The following is a 17737-nucleotide window of genomic DNA, read 5'->3' as shown; positions in this document are numbered from 1 at the left end:
GCAGGTCCAGGTATTCCTGTGTGACTCCAGGAATGTGTGGCAATAACACTGAGAATAAAACTCTGAATGGAAACCAAGTGTGCGAGCAACGAACTCCCCAGCTTTTACTGTCTCACCTCTTCTAACAGGATAGAAAAAAATATTATCTGTATTAGCATGTGGTGGACCAGTGGTCTCAGAGCAATGTGAGCAGTTAACAGGGGGAAAACAAAGTATGGATTTGCTCTAGTAACCTTCATTCAGCAGCCTCTTAAGAGGAAGGAGTTAAAAAGCCACCTACCATCACACATTTATTGTCATTCCTCTACTATTTCTATTTTGTTAGCACAGAACATATCTTGCTTACCCTGAGTGGTGATGCCCAGGCACCAAGGGGGCAATTTAGAGTAAAAACCGAAGAGGAATGTCTGCTCTGCTAATGGGGAGAGATCTGAGAGTCTCTCCTGATTTCTGGGGCTTTAATTCCTCGGGCTGGATGGGGGAGATAACGACAAAAATCCCTACTTCTCTACACAGAGGGAAAGAGAGCTCCCCAGTCCGTGCCACGGAAGAAATGGCACTTCATAAATTAAAGTTCAAAAATTCAGCGGGACATTGGCCTACCAGGGCTGCCGGAATTACAGAGTCCGCTGCTTTTCCACAGGCTCTGCTCTTCGCTGTCCTTCGGGAAGGAGCCTGCGGACTCCTGACTCGCCGCTCCCGGGGCTGGGCTGGGCCAGACCGTCCCCAAAGATCCTGAAGGTGAAGCTCAACTAAACACAGGATTTATTTTTGCTGCTTTCAAGAACCATCGCGAGCTTGGCCTTTTGCACACACCGTGAAATCAGAACCCCTTAAACAGCTTGAATACATAGTCATTTATTAAAGGAATAAAAACTGATCGGGATAAAAGACAAACACATTTAAACTGAACAAATTTTGAAAGTTTAATATAGCTTTAGATAAAACTGAGCTTGCAGTATTAATGAATTTGTTATTTTGTACAATTCAAATAAACTTGGACATTTATACAGTTATAGACTGCATGCCGGAAAATGCATTTCATTTAGTCTAATTTGAATATGTACAATTTACAATATAATTCAAGCATAAATTCAGCAGTACAGAACACAGACCAGCTGTGCAACCAAACAGTTACTTTTCCTTAGCATAAGCATCAGGGAAAAAAAAAAAAAAAAAAAAAAAGAGGCGGCCACATCAATAAAAATGAAATCTTAAGCAGAATGAACTTCCCAGAATAAATAACTAAAGTTACCATCCACGTTTGTACCTTCACTCTCATTAACGGAAGACGCACACACCGTCACCGTAACGCGTTGCAATGCAAGCCACAACCCTCGGAAATCTTGAGTCCAGCAAGGACAGGTGCATATTTTGATTTAAAAAAAAAAAATCAAACCTTTCAGTTAATCATAACTTAATATTTCCTACGGCATTAATTCAATAAAAGTGAGGCAACTTCTCCAGTGTTTCATGTACTTTCAGATATTTTTATACAGGCTACCGAGTAAGCTGCAGCCACTCAGCCTGCCAGCGTGTTACAGCTCTGGCACTTCTCCCTGTCACCTATTTTAAGTTCGGTTTGTAGAACACAGCCACACTGCTCCTGCTTAATTCAATCCCGCACACAGACGCGATCGAAAGTTTCCCACAGAAAAACGCCACTTGGCTCTCCCGAAGGCAGGACGCTGCGGCCGCCCCGCCGGGGCACGGGAAGCCGGACGCCTTCCCCAGGGCTTTTGTGAGGGAGTGTGGTGGTGGCGCCAGGGCATGGCTGGTCAAACACGGTTGCTCTTAGTCTGGGGACACGTCACTTTCACTTTTCCATAAAGAAAAGTGAACTGGACCGTGAGCCATCCGCAAGCCAGTGGCAGAATTCTGAAAAGATGGGCAGCCCCCAGGGGACCCCACCTTGCACCGGCACTTCCAGACCAGAGCCACAAAACTGGGGGCCATGCAGGGGAATGGAAGAGGGAGAGGAGGGAAGACCGGAAAGATCTTCAAGGCCAACCACTAACCCAGCACTGTCCAGTCCACCATTAAACCCCGTCCCTAAGCACCACATCTACATGTCTTCTAAATACTCCAGGGATGGTGACTCCACCACTTCTCCGTTCCAATGCCTGACAACCCTTTCAGTGAAGACATTTTTCCTAACATCCAATCTAAACCTCCCCTGGTGCAACTTGAGGCCATTTCCTCTTGTCCTCTCACTTGTTACTTGTGAGTAGAGTAGAGTAGGGTAGGGTAGGGTAGGGTAGGGTAGGGTAGGGTAGGGTAGGGTAGGGTTGAGTAGGGAAAGAGGGAAAGGGAAAGGGAAAGGGAAAGGGAAAGGGAAAGGGAAAGGGAAAGGGAAAGGGAAAGGGAAGAACGTTCCCGTTGGAAGGGACCTATGATATCTAGTCCAACTGTAGTGTCGCGAAGGACGGCAGGTTGGTTGGGTCACGCTCTGGCAACATCCTGGGAAGGAGGCGGTGCTCCCCCATCCACTCCAAATAAATCAAAGGCGTTTTTGAGGAGAGGTCAAGCTGCTGGGGACCCTTCTTTCAAACCCAGAGCGACCTGCTGGAGCCTGCTGGCAGGACTCACCACTCGGCTGTGCCACCGGCTGAATGTTCACCATGTTCATTAACCTTCCTGGCTCCCTGGTTTGGGCTCAGGGATGTTTTTACTGCTGACGCCTGGCAATTGTACATCGCTATTTTTGCTGTCAGTCAAGGACTGGTAGAAGAGTTAGGTGTGGTACAAAAACCAGTGGTATTTTACAAGATAACCTGAGGAAGTGTTAGCAAACAAGGGAAAAGAAGTCCAGATTTTCCCTCACCACATCAGCAACCTGCCCACGGCGCCCGTAGAGCCCAGGATCAGCGTGCAGGGAGCAACGCACGCCCTTCCCTTCAACGATGTGCAGAGAATCCAACTACAGCCAAAGGTGTAAAAAGCATGCAGTGCCGCTCAAAAATCATGACAATGAATAGAAACTTTGGAAGTTAGTCGAAAGTCCTCAGGTGTACAACTGAGGGGTCGTACACTGTAACTTCCAGGGAGAGCACTGAGCCACAGCGGTGTCTGAGCCAACCCTCCAGCAGTGCTGAGCCTCCGAGTTCTTATTCCATGCCAACATTTACAACAAAACCAGGTTTTTTTCCTCAAAGATCATCAGATCTGTTATTTGTCATGTAGCAAGCGTTAGCCTTCACGCAGGATGGTTCAGAGTCAGAAGTGCCCGTCCACGATTGCAGATACGCGTGCACCTCCAGGCCCACACGGGGCCGTGGCTGGGACCACGTAACCGTGGCCTCGAGGGATTTTACCTACGGACGACGTCAGGCAGAGCCCCTTCCCTGGCCGCTTTTGGCGGTGCCTTTCACACCCAGCACGCTGACAGCCCTGCCCATCGCTCCATCTCGCCCAGACCTCCTCCTCCAAGAAGGAGCCCCCGGGAAGCCGACGTGCACATGGCCCCCCAACACAAGACCCAGGGGAGAACCCGGGGTGTCCCTGGGCACGCCACAGCCAACCTCCGGCATTCTGGGGAGGGTCCAGGGCGGCGCGGGGTGCTCCAGCACCGCAAGCCACCATGACGGGGCACCCACACCACACCCAGCCCTCCCGGCTCGACCCCGCCGAAGCAAACTGGGATGGAAAAGGAAACCCAAACAGAAGCACAGAAAGATATCAGACCAAACATTTATACAAAGTATTACTCATTTTGAAACCCACAGGGTCAACTTCAGTTAAGAACATGTTTAAACATTTTCACCATAGAGAAAGCAGTAAGGAGAGATGCCCCTGGCAGCCAGCACACCGTGGGCCTGCCCGGGCTTGGGACTTGCCGCGAGACCACGGCTCACGCAACCATCACCTGCATCGCAACTGGCCCAACCAGGCCACCAAAGCGAGAGGGAGCGAAATCCGGGCACTGCGGGACTAGGGGGAATTGTGACTCTGCCTTTGGGGTACAGTTCGTCCAGAATAAATGCCTGGTTGGCTTCATGAAGACATTCAGCTGTTCTCACATTTAGCTCTTCTATCAACATGAGAAATCAAGCACGTCCTGCTTATTTAAAATGGGTTTTCTTGCACGTATTTTATAAATCACGAAGATTTTAAAAAAATTTTTACTAATCGTATCTAAAGTGTAAATTTTATTCATTTATTTATTGTTTTGCCTAGGCTTATTAATACAAGTTTCTTCTCTAAACAACGCCTTATGAAATACATTTTAGGTTTTTTCCTGTAGCCTAGACGCAGGAAAAGAAACCCCAAGAAAATGTTAAAGCAAAATAGAAACCAGCAGTTAATTTAAGGCTAGCAGATTTGGTGTTAGGAATTAATTAACACACCTTCTTTTAAGAAAAAAGACATGCACCATAACTACTTTGTTGAACAAAACAGCACGATCCACATCAGAAAAAAAATAAATAAAATAAACATTTTCAAATCGAATTATAAGTTACCCTGAAAGTTACCCACTCGCATGTTTTACCTACTACTTACTCTTAAGAAATACAGGGGAAAGGAACGCCCCTTTCCATATTTTTTTCAGAATATACAGTATAAATATAGTAGGAGTCATGCCATAAAACTATATGCAAAAATTGCACACTATTATTGCATGCGTGTTGTGATACTACATGCCAACGGACACCAGCTCGCCGATCGTCCCGCCGTTCGTACTTACAGCGCAGCCACCGCTACCGAGGGGACGCTCCTGCTCCCGGCGCCCCGGGGACCACAGAGTTCAGCACACACACGGCTGGTGGAGGGCCTGCTCTCCTGCCCACGCTGCCCTTGCCAGAAGCAGTTCAAGCTCTAAAGGATTAGCTACAAGTCCCGTCGGGTTATGTAAACCGATCCGAATTCATTTTGCGCAGTTTGGGGGGAAGGTTGCCCTCCATCCTGCCGCCGCCTGACAGCTTCTGCAGCTTGGGCGGCAGGTCGGCCACCGACTGGCTGATGGGATCCGACATCATCTTTGTGGTTTTTGACACCAGTTTCTCCTCCGAATTCCCGGGGACCGAGCTGATCCGCTGGAGTTTCATGGGTAAATCCCCCATGCTGTAGGCCTTCTCGGAGGTGGTGGAACTCATCCTGAGGAGTTTTTTGGGGAAGTCCTCCCTCCCGGTTATTTTCTGCAGTTTTGAAGGTAGTTTTGTGCCAACTTCGTCAAGGCCATCCAGGCACTCCACCGAGTTATTCCTTTCCTTGCTGTTGCTCACAGCGGGCGCTATCAAGGGCGAGGACATGAGCAGCATCTCCTCCTGCTCCTTCACGCTGTACGGTGGGGTGGGCACCTCAAACGTCGCGTGGAACTGGGAGTAATCGACTTTAAAGAAACCCTCTTCCAAGGAGATAACAGGGAAGAAACGATGACCCCAGAGCACCTCGTCCTCGGTGTAGGACGTCCTGGCTTGGCACGTCATCCCTGCAACGAGCAAGGGAGAAAAACTCTCACCAGTTATGGACCACCGTGGACGCACATAGATCTTGGGGTGGTTTGAACATCTCAGCGAAACACATTTTATGCTTTTAAACATGTAAAAGAAAAGGCACTGGCGTGCCTACCATTTACACACGGGAGCTCTGAAACTGTCTTTCTCAAGGTGAAAGGAGCCAATAATAGAGGAGTGAAATGGAATAATTCACATTTACTGTTACGGACACTTATGCAGGTGCTGCTGACCAAGGGAAATACGGGGCTAACTGATAACCCCGGTGTTAAATTAGCAAGAGCTGCTCATTGTAACGTAAAGCTGGACTTCTCAGGATCTTAAAGCATCACTAAGCTGTTCCACATTTTCATCATAATGACAAACACAAACCAGACCCCACGCTTCAGGCATCGTACACACACACCAAGGCCGTGTCAGCGCCTTCCAACCCACCAGCGAGCAGTAGGTATGTCCTACGAAACACATTTATTCCTCTTTACGGGCTTCACCAGCAATCTGCTCACAGATCCATCGCTGCCAGGCTGAGATCCAAGCTTCAAAAAATTAGCAGGGAAGAAGAAATCTAAGAGGCAGAGCACTGCCCTTCCTCTTCCTCCACTGCCTCCCACCGTGGAGAGAAGTCCTCCTCCCAAGCACCCAGACTTGGCCATCCCAGTGACCCATCTGACCTTGGAAATCAGAAGGAAATGATGACCATGGATCACTGGAGGCTTCTAGAAGAAATCCTGCTGCTGCTTTTTATTTTTTGACATGGTTATCTTTAGCAATCTGTAAATAGAACCACCCTGCCATTTTATCCTAGTATAGCAAACTGGAAATATGACATTTGGTTTTCAGGAAGCTAAATCTACCTCTGCAAACACATCCTCTGCTTAGCTGGCAAGAATGCCTTTAAGTCAGGAGAAAATTAAAGGAAACTTTGGAAGGCACAAGAAAAACAATAGCGGGGCTGCAGCGGGGGGGCATGGGGGATGGATTTGTGCCTAGCGACATACAGCCAGAAAACCACAATTTTATTGCATTTTATGTTACTGCTACCGGAATAAAAGTTTTAGTTTTGCATAGCAATTTCTGCTCCTAATACGTCTGAGTATGTCACAAGACATAAAGCTCAGTTTTCTGTTTTGTCTCTTAGGAGAAAAATATGACCCCGGGGTGGGTTTTGCACTGAACACCGCTCCCACCGACCACGGAGGCGCCTCACCTGAGCTCACCCACCTGCAGGGGCATACCCTGAGACCAAGCAATCCCACCCCCTTCCACAGCCTCGCGTGGGACAGTATTTCATACTTTATGCTGCATTTTCACCCGGTCACCATGTGTTTCAGTTCTGTTTACTAAGTGAAGTGGAAGCAATCACATGCCTAATGGGTTTAGGAAGAAACCTGCAATTTTTAGAAAAATAGTAATTAGAGTGAGTACTTCTTCCATCTGTGTCCTTTACTCTGCAGCTGTTCATTAGCTGCACCTTTGCCGTGAAAGCCCAGACCTTTCCCCCTCTGCTTCTTCCGAGGGAGCCCTCATTAGCGAACGACCATGTCTAGTAACGCGTGCGAACGGTGGGAGCCGTCCTTGGAACTGGGTCTACGGTGCCTGCGCAGCAGATGGCTGGTTAACTCTGGTGACCTACGCTTCGGATAACAAATTGCTTCAAATGCAAATCTCTCTGTATAGAAAAGTTGGTTATTGTGACTTTGCCGCGGGGCTGGAGCCGCACCTCCGACATGACCAAAAGGCTCCTGTGACACCTCCGGGACGGCCACCCCGGCCACGGCAACGCTGCTCTGCAGAGACCGGACTGTTGGGTGGAAAGGCCTTGCAAAACTTTTTCTTTGCATTGGCAACACAAAAAAAAAAAAAAAAAAAAAAAAAAAAAGCTTTATTGTAAAAGGGGTGCTATCAAAATGCCATGGGGGTGTAACAAGGGGTGTGAGGGGAACACAGGGGTCAGCCCTCCTGCGGGAGCTCGGGGAAGGGGAGCAGCGCACAGGACTGGCCAGCACCTACATCCACATCTGTAATCCCACCCCTGTCTCCATCCCCAACCCTATCCCCATCTCCATCCTCATCCCATCCCCATCTCCATCCCCAGGGGCTCCCCCAGCCGATGCTGCACGCCCAGGGCAATGTCGGGGTATCGCAGGGACCCGCCACCCACCGGGTGAGGCTCTCCCACCCCCAGAGTACTGCAGGGCTATTTCTGCCTCCTGATCTACCATCCTGCCTTCTCCCAAACCTGCTCCCGCCAGTAGCCTTTCAAAGGCGGAATTTTATACCTGCTTCCTATCGGAAAATGTATTAGCTGGATCTCAGGAAAATCAGCGTCGCATTTGGTTCGTGGATGTAAACCTCTGTAATCTCACTGGAGAGAGAAATGTTTGCAGGTATATAATTTTTCTTTAAAATCAATGTATCTTATTCACTAACAAACCTGAGGGTGCAGATTATTTATCAGCCTCTCAGGATGAACAGTGTCATTCTAGGGAATACCTGTCGCGCCAAGCGGGGATGCCGAGAGGTGCTAACGCGCCCTTGGACAAGAAATCAATTCTCAGCTTTTCTGCCCAGCTCTGCTCACTTCCCGGCTCTTCCTTCCCTTTCTGTTTTCTCAGCAAAGCCTCAGACTCCCAGCGATAAACTCTGCGATGCCTTTTTGCTGTTCCCCGCCCTGAGCAGCCCTGGCTGTAGCCCCCTCCCCGGGATTATCGCGGCAACACCAGCGGAGCCGCACGAGGCACCCGGTGCTCGGAGCCATTATCCACATCCTTGTGCAGGACAAGCATCAGCCCTTCTGCAGAACTGCCTCAGGATTATCCTCCATTAAGTTATGCTCAGATAAATGCAGGCCTTTTCTTTTTAACGCAGATGTAGTTTCTTTCTGGACCTTTAAAAAAATAAAACCTACAAAGCAGCCGGAGGCCGGCAGGGCCACGCCAGGGCGCAGGGTCAGGGTGCTGCTGGGCACCTACCAGGGCCCTGCCCGTGAGCTGGGCACGGGCTCACGCCCCACAGCCTCCAGCAGATCAGGTCATTACATTTTCCTCTCCTTCTGCTGTTTTTTTGTCGCTTTCTTTTCCCCTAAGAAGTTATTCATCAGCAGGGTACACAGCCAGCAGATCCTTCGATGCCTTCATCATGTTAATGGACCTGTTAAAATTTTACCGAGTTGTCTATATTATTAATATTCATTTGCAGTATAAATTTTAAACTCTCGTTTGGAAGCAAACACGCTGTATGCAGCGCATATAATTAAAAAGCCATCCATTTGTCAAAGTAAAAGGTTTCGATGCGTTTTGTTCCTCGCTCCTAACACACGCTTCCATCACCGAGTGCTCTCCAGAGCTGTTGATGGCCGGGGATTGCAACACACATGAGCAAAGCTCTTGCCTGCACACAAATCCCAGCCACGCACCTGAAAAAGAGGTACATTACTGCATATATTCCAGCATAAAACCCAACCCAAATGTCCAGTAAACCCCCTCTCTACCATTTCAAAACCAGGGGCTGCAAAACCACAGTTCCCCGTGTCCAAGGGAAGAGATTTTCACCCCCCAGCTCTGCTCCCAGGGGCACAAGCAATGCTAGTTTGTCCAAATACGCCGCGCTTTGAGAAGCCTCACTCCTGCGACTTCGGGACCCCCCCTACCCAGATCAACCCTCGTCCTTTCCAGGAATTACATTCCTTCTGCAGGAACCAGGAGCTGACTCTGTTCTCACAGTATTATGAATAATGAGCTTAGAGGAAGGCAAGGGTAAAGTTTTGGGACTCATCTCCTCCCGGGCAGAGGCTGAAATGGTGTTAGAGAGAGCTTTAGCATTAGACATTAATAAAAATTTTGCTGCTGATTAAATTTAGTCATTTACACCCATCCGTAGTGATCTGGCATCCCTCCGAAGAGGCCGGCACATAATGCCACAGCCCATAACACAGGAAAATCCCAGGCGTGCGTCTTTAGGGAAAATTTCCATTCACTTCCTTAACTCATGTACAGCAGAGCAGTTCTGGAGGATGAGCACAGCTCAAAGTGATGTATTTCTCTCCTCAAGTTTGATATGAAAGTATCTTTTTTCTTTTTTTTTTTTTTTTTTAAATAACCAAGCCTTCTCCTTTCAGCATTCGCTCTATCTGAAGCAAGTGCTACCACTGGAGCAAAATGCATCTAACTGTCATACCACAAGTTATTAATCACAAGTTATTAATTACAAATTGTTATTTCTAATGAGATAGAACTGTTGGTTTTAGAGCCCTACCCGAGCTGAAAAAGTGGATGCAATTATCCGCCCCACACACCCCCTTCAGCCTAGCATTATCTATTTAAGCTTTTCCTTTTCTCCGTCTCTGGCAGGTTTAGACTCAATACCCCAAATCCGGGGAACAACAATGAGAAAGAGGGTTGTGCAAACACCTCACATCAGCTGACAGGGACCACAGCTCCCAGCACACTCGCTCAAAAACCATCTGACACAGAGGAGGTTTGGTGCCACTGCGATGATGCCGGGGTCAGAATCCCTCGGCATCTGGAATGCTAATAATTCAGTTAACGACCCTGATGGCTTCTAGCTTTGCTATAGGATAAGGCCAGTTCCCCAGGAAGGCGAAGGCATCCCAAAGGACAATGGTTGCTGCCACCAAACCCACCAAAAGTCCAGTGTCATCTTGCATCTGTCCCTTGGCTGTTGGCCACGGTGTCCCCACCGCCGGGTGCGGGTCGCGACGGGCACTGCACACCCCGCTGGAGTTATCGGACACGGCTGTCCCTCACCCCGCGCCGGGCGCTGTGAGCCTGACCTCAGTGACAGTCACCGCTGTGGTTAGTGCCGGCTTTAGACGTTTAGACGCATCCTAAAAGTACCCAGGTACACGGTCCCCCCCGAAGCGGCCGGAGAAGGGTGAGAACACAAAGCATCCTACGGCTGCGACTCGCTGTCAGCACAGCTGAGAGCTGCCTCCCCTCCGAATTAATAAGGGGGCAGATGGAGGACAAAAAAAATCCGTAAATAAGTGCTTTGACTAATTCTATCCTATAATAACCCTCAAATTATTTCTAAATTTCTAAAGTGCCCAGATGGAGCTGGCTGTATTCAGGCAATTTCTAGAACACGTAATATACTGCCTTGAAAAAAATGACAAGCGTGCTGTTATATGGCCCTCTTACGTTTTATTACTGAAGTTGGCTGATGGTTGACAAACCACAGATCAGTAATGAGCTTCCAACAGACCCCCCCCCCCCGTGAATATCTTCAGATGCAATTTAAGCATACAAAGGCTATAGAGCTCCTTTCTCTCCCCAAGGTAATGCCAGAAATTTCACCTTAAATATTTTTGTGCGTTTCTAGGCTGCAATTTGCTGGCCAAGGGCTGGGTGCAGGGACACCAGGCGGTGTCCTTCTTACCATGGAAACACGGAAAAGTTAATCTTAACCAGTCGGGGAAAGAGATAATTATTTTGGCATTGTGACGACCCAACAGCGCGTCGTCCCAACGGCACCAGAAAGGGCATCTTGGCATCGCACCCACCGGGACTGCGGCAAAGAGAAATCCTCCAGCAGAAGCTACTGGCAAAAACGCACAAACATGCTTATGTTTTGTTAGATTTTTTTTCCTTTTTTCTTTTTTAAGAGCTAAGGCCCTGCAAGCCTGAACCTGAGCTGGGTCCAAGAGGCTCTCTGTGCAGTTGGGTGACTCTCCACGTGCCTTATTGTGCTTTTTTTTTTTTTTTTTTTTTTTAAACCTGCAGTTTATCTCTAAAGCCTCAAAAATATGTGTTAAAAATTAATCAGCCACCAATGTTAAACCAATTACTAAGAATTAAGCTAATTTATAACTGGAATCTAAGGCCTGTGAAGGCAAGAGTAAAGCTTGATATGAGGCTCCCTATAAAAATATACCACACTCATCCTGCACTCCTGCAGGACTAAGGGAAGATTTACCACTGTAGAAAAAGATTTCCACATGCTTGATTTCCACAGCGATCTCTCCTCTTCCAGGACTGTGGAGGGAAGAGAAGCTGGTTTTACCCCATTTAGCTAAGCAAGAGGGTGACATCCTGATGTTAACACCCGGCCCCTGCGTGACCCTGTATCTGAAACGTCAATAAATGTCAGAGCTCTGTGATAAGCCAGAAAATGGGCGCCTGAAATGGGAGGTCAGGACCGAAACTCGCAGGGAAGGATGCTCTCAAGCTTTTCCTCTCAGCGTTCATTGCCGCGTTATTTTTTAATGTAAGTTAAAATGACAGGCTGTACTCTGCACGGCTGAGAAATGTACAGCCTGACGGAAGGGTTTCTAAGCAGACAGAAAGCGTGGTGTCTCAACTCTAACACTTCCCATCTATTTGGAAAGAACGGCTATTTTTAGCATTAACATTTTCCCATCATAATTTCAGGGGGTATTTTTTTTTTTTATTGAACTGATGATAGTTGGAAGTGCAATAAAACTTTCTGTCAATTTGTGGTTGCCAGCCTGCCGCTGTCTGCTGTCAATGTCTGCTTTAATCCACCCCTACTTCTGCAGCCTGGTTTTCTTTAGTAGAAGGTAGAGATGAGCAGCCACCTTGTCATCTATGTGTTTAATGCTTCTGGTTACTTTTAAAGTAATGTTTTAATTCAAAAAACCCTTTTGTCAGAGAGAGAGGGAGAAAAAAAAAGGCATTTCCTGAAACGCAAGAGACAAAAAGAGTCTTAAAGGTGACGGTGCTTTGGTGAAATGAAGAAAATAGTCTGGATTTCGGTAATTTTGGATAATTTGAGTTTTGTTCTTTAAGACCATCTCTGGTTTCGCCGAGTGACGCAGATAGGTTCTGGGATGAGATACAAAGCAAAGCAGTGGCCCTATGGATCAGCTCCAACAAGAGCCGTATCCCTTTTCCACAGCAGAAAGAAAAAGTGGAAAAAAAACGTGGAGAACCCGCCCTTGCCCACGAGGCCATGGTACCAGGAGGGCAGAGCCGGGAGCGGGGCGCAGGGACGTCCTGGGGCACCCACTCAGCCCACATGGGGCTGGGACAGCCCGCGGGTGACCCAGAGTTCCGAGGCTCTGACACACAACAGGCAGCGCCGAGTGGGCAAATCCTCATGTGAGAGCATCACTCCTCTGGGAATCCCAACCCGCAGCAGGCCCTTCCCAAACACTTCACGCTGAACCACCATTTCTGACTGAGAGTTATAAACTGCCCCAACAAAAGGAGGAACGAGATTTAAAAAATGAAGCGCGCAGAAGGGAACCAAGGGAGCGGAGCGAACCAAGGAACGCGAGGCACGCGTTTATGCAGGAGTCAGACATCAGTCTTATGCTAAACATTTTAATTTCTCATCGTGCTGAATAGCAAACCCAGGCTTCTGCTCTGCTACTCCATTTAGACACGGCGTTTGTGCTCCGGCACTATAAATACCGCCTGGTTTATTCAGACTGTGCTGTTCTCCCAGAAGCTATCTTGACACTTAAAAAATAGCAGTGACAGCCAAGGTATTTTTCATATCAGCTGGTCTTCTCAGGGCAATTTTTAATCACTCATACGCACATAGTTTTCTGACACCTTGCAGACAGCTCATCCTGATGCTTACCAGCACCACGGCTACCCATCATTAGCACAAATAATTATAGCAGGTTTCAAAAATGTCATAAAACCAGTGCAGAAAAGCAAGGCACCACCGCCTGCATTAACACTGTTCCCTTGTAAAGGAATGCAACAGGCTACTGTCAGGTGAGCTAACCTCCCCTCTTCTGTGTCAGCCATTTACCAAAAACAAAAAAAGGGAGGGGGAAAAAAAAAAAAAAGCAGGGCAGCCTTCAGCCCTGCCCTTCTGTGCTCAGCCCGCAGACGTCTGCAGCGCTATTTTCCATTGTTTTGACAAAAAAAAAAAAAGGGCCAGAATCTGTTATTTGAAAACAAAACTGCCCAACGCGCATTTAATGCAGTGACAGAAATTTATACTTTCTGAGAACGTGGCCTGATATTTTTCTTATAACCAAACTCCCCATATTATTCTGACAGACTCTGCTCTGTTCCCTTCTACCTACAGGCAGGAGTGCGTCAGGGCTGATTTCAGCCCCTTCAGCTCCTTTCTTTGAGCAGATTTTTTTTTTTTTTTTTAACAGAGCCATCTGCCACATTCCCATTTTTGCATCATTTCCCTCCTACCGGGATGTTATTGAATAAGCAGCAGCAGCAGCAGCAGCAAAATGGAATTATTTAATTCCCTGCTCGGTGCAGCTCTCCGCTAGGATGCATCGGGGGCGCTGCTGGCGGCGGGTGCAGGCAGGAGGAAGGGGCAGGGGGAGAGGAGGGTGGTCACAGGGTAAGGGCACCCACTTTCCCTGGATATTTACAGGATGCTGATCCACAGAGCTGGCAACACGTATAAAGTGGTACTCTGACTTTATAAAAGAGAGTTGCCCATCCATGCCCTCCGTGTGCAGCTCCAGAGCTCCCCCCCAGCCTCAAATATTCCACAATTTTTACTGATCGCACAGTCCTACGGTAACTTTCCTCCTGCTAACAGCTGATGATATTTTCAAAGCCCTGGAGCGGACAGCAAAGGTTCGGCAAAGTGCACTAGAACCCTCCAGCTCTGGGGACCCGGGGACTGGTGGCAGTGCCGGGGAAGGTCGGGCTGTCTGCATCCACCTCCTCAGCCCCAGCACCGCACGGCGCATAACCCATGGGGCTCTGCACGGCTGTGGGCACCTTGGAACTGGCAACGGGACACCTCCAATAACCCAGTAACTCCTCCCAGCGCTGGGCTCCCCGAGTTACTGTAAAAGTGCTTTGTTTAGTATGAGTCTGTGCGTAACTCCTATCACAGGAGAAATAATTTCTAACAAGAAAAGAGGCAAACGGCTGTGAAGCCTCGGGTGCATCGAGACCCAGCACCGCCGGCTGCAGCCACGGGCCCGCAGAAACCATCGCTCTCCTGTTATTTCATGCCTGCTCCGTTGATAGCAAGCTTCGATTTTAAAAGCAAGTAGTTCTCAGTTATCCTTAATTAATATCAAATCACTTCCTTTCCTTGTTCAGTATCAGGAGAGATTTCACTTCACCTCCAAGCTGCCTCAATCGCCTCCTCTCCTCGCCTGCTCACAGAAAAGCTGCCTCTGGGCTGGATTTCTTCAAAGTGCAACTACAGTTCCTCGGTAAGAATGAAAAAGCTGGGTTCTGCAATTAATGGAGTTTTGGCTCCAAAGTGCAGCCCAAAACCGGTGTTTTTACCTGTGGCACAGTGCGGCCATCCACTGGGGATGCTGGGGAAGAGACACGGGCAGAAAGGGCTCTTTTGTTAAACCAGAAGAAAATCGTTGGTGGTCAGTGGATGCCTCAGGAAGATACTGCCAGAGTGAAACCTGAGAGAGGTTTGCCGATCAGTCAGTTAGAAAAGGAAAAAAAAACCCCAACGTTTAAAATAAATTATCCTCTTCGAACGCGAACATTTTAATTACAAGGCAAGAAACCCAAAGCCCAGCCCTTCCCTTTGAATACACAATTTTTCAGCAGCCCTATGCTTCTCCAAACACCCACCCTGCCATATGCCGCTGAGCACCAAAATAGAGCACTTTAATCTTCAGGGGTTTGGCAGACCTAAAAAAAAAAAAAAAAAAAAATATTTCATGTTAGAGACTGCCTTCCTGGGATGGAGAAATCATTTCTTTTCCTGTTGAAAAATACCGTTTGCTGGTGCTCCGAGTTACCTGGCTGCCTCCTAACTGCTGCCTGCAGAGACCTGCTGCAGCACCGGCTCCTCCTTCCCTGCCTGCATCCACGGCTCGGGAAAAGGCTCTCAGGGATGGCTGGGAGACTCATTTAAATATACCATAAACCCGGCAGCCAATTTCTGAGCTGAAAATAATGTGCCATACAGTATGAACTGTATCAATAGAAGGATGAAATACAACACGGCGCTGTGTTTGGAAATAAACTTTCCTTATTTAGTGTTGCTGGTCTAACATACAGATTAATTTGTTGACTATCTCCGCCACACTAAATGCTTTGAGGCAATCAATTCACCCCCAGATTGCTTCAAACAAACCTGCTCCCGCACTGCTGTGACTTCTGCTCCTGGCCTGCGGCCCCAGGAGTGGAGAAAGAGGGAAAACCTCACGCCCCTTCCTCTCCTGGTGTGCTAGTATTTAAAAATAATGGTGATCACCGACCGCTCCACCACCCCCGCGTACCCCAAAGGCATCTCTGGGCTAGATCAGGGGTGACAGAGGTACTCGGCTGCTGGAGACCAGGCGATGGCCCCTAAACAGAGGGGAGATGGGGCACAGCCAACCTCCTGCTTTGGGACTGGGGCTACCTACAGCAGACCCACAGCAAATACCGGCAGGAGGGGGCTGCCCCACGCTCAGCCCCAGCAACCCCAAACTACCTTCTGTTCTGAGGGACTAGTCTGTCCCTTCCTGACGTTGGGTTTAAGCCAGCTTTTCCAGCCACAGCTCTTCCACGTGCATCTACCCAAGAGTGCCTGTCCTGCACTTCAAACGTTCATCGTTCCCGTCTCCTTCACCAGCATCTCCCAGCCTGGTGCGGCTTCCAGCATGGATTCAAAATTAATGCACAGGGCTCAACACAAGGTCCCTGGAACTAAACACAGCATTTGCTGCATAGTCTTTGGTTTTAGCTGGCAAATATTTCTTGCAAAAACACATCAGGCGCAGAGTATTTCCTAGGGAGGAGATGCATCAATTTTGTCAGCGCTGGGGGAAATGAGTATCAGGCTGGACTCGACAATCTCTGGGCTGTAGCAAGTCTCTTCAAGAAGCCCGACACACCTTGTGGCACCATATGGATATATATCTCATATATATATATATATATATATATATATATATATATATATATATATATATATATATTTAGAAAACAAGTTATGCCCGTTGTCATAGTGCTGCATGACCCTTGGCAGGAGCTCTCAGGCTGCTACAGGGACCCGAGTGCCAGCATCAATTATCCGTACCGGTTTTTAACGTCGAGGATGACACAGAAATCGCAGCAAAGCTGCGAGATCACTCGCATTCACAGAGCTTTTCAGTGAGCCGCGAGAAGAGGAGCCATGCAAAGGCTGGGAGGAACGGGACGCTTCGCCAGGAGAAGCAAACGCCCAGCCAGGTGCCTACCCAAAATATGCAGTTTTAAATAGTCCTCTTAGGCCTGGCAGCTCCCACAGAAAATAAACACAGCTGCGTGAAGACGAGGGGAGAAGCAGGCAGTGTATCCTTGCGAACACACAGTCGCTCATTAGGCTTCATTTCCTGAGAGCAGCTTCAGGTTCTCATGAAAATTGTATACGTATATACACCCAGAAATGCCTCTGAGGTTTCAAAATAATGAAGAATTTTAGCATGGAGAACACCTCAAACCCCAGGATTTTTCTCATCTTTAGGCAGTAATTTGTTGATGGTATCGCAGGTAGTTCCTGGAATACGTATCAGTGCATCCACCTCATCCAACGTGCATTTACACTTGGGGAGGTGATGGACGTTCATTCCAGGTTTCTCTCCCTCCCTGGCGTGTGGCACCCGCTTCACCGCAGGCTCGGTACGAACTTAAACAAATCTGCTGTGGTCCCTTTGATCAGGACATTTCGCTTTTTGGTTTAAGTCAGTCGCTACGTCCCTCAGTCGTTAGCGAGGAAGAAAAAATGATGTTCTCACTTGTACTTTCTGTGCAAAAAGCTCTACCTAAGTGTGAGTCCCAAACACCAGCTCACACCTCTGCCTGCCTCCGTTACAGCCTGAGCAGTTGAAACAACAGTATTTTTTAAGGATGCTTTTTAATGTTAATTAACAGGAATGCAATCTCTTTAGCTTTCCTAAGAGCAGTGACTGAACCCCAGGCACCCAGCAGGACATAACCCGGGTTTGTTCTTCCCGTCTGAGTGAAATAAGTTGCCTTTTACCTCAGGTTTTCAGCCTTTGAAGACGGGGCTCGCTCAGCAGAACACCCCACGCTGCTCCCTGTCCCAGGGCAGTCTCTGAGCCCCGGCCTGGTAACTGGTTGTTATCTTCAAGGCAGAGAAGACTGAAAACAAAAGATGCTTTTCTTGGAAAAACTATGGGACTAATTCACTTAGAATCATAGAAGATGAGGTTGGAGGGACCTCAAGGATGATACGGTCCAACCTTTCTTGGCAAAAGCTTCCCCCTTGCTCCTTAGGGGAAAGTGTGCGAAGCTTTGTAGCTACTTCTGTCCTTCGCCATCCCCTCCCGTGCCAGCTGTCCCACCTCTGGAAAGGGGAGTTTTCCCTCAGCAGAGAGCTGTTAACTTTGCCATCCTCCTGGAGAA

The 17737-nt window shown here is 48.2% G+C and overlaps 1 protein-coding gene across 1 annotated transcript in view; it reads right to left on the bottom strand.

The window, feature by feature from the left end:
- Positions 1-2311: 2311 nt before the first annotated feature.
- KCNJ3 (potassium voltage-gated channel subfamily J member 3) overlaps positions 2312-17737 on the bottom strand; it is a 45062-nt gene continuing 29636 nt past the window's right edge. Inside the window, exon 4 of the mRNA XM_026852539.1 lies at positions 2312-5428. Within this exon, the coding sequence (XP_026708340.1) occupies positions 4845-5428 (584 nt within the window). The 3' untranslated portion in view covers positions 2312-4844. The remainder of the gene's footprint in view (positions 5429-17737) is intronic.

This window comes from Athene cunicularia, assembly GCF_003259725.1.
Source record: "Athene cunicularia isolate RWA chromosome 7 unlocalized genomic scaffold, athCun1 chr7_part1, whole genome shotgun sequence".
Taxonomy (NCBI): Eukaryota; Metazoa; Chordata; class Aves; order Strigiformes; family Strigidae; genus Athene; species Athene cunicularia.
The sequence above is the reverse complement of the archived record's forward strand: the minus strand, read 5'-3'. Positions and strand labels throughout refer to the sequence as shown.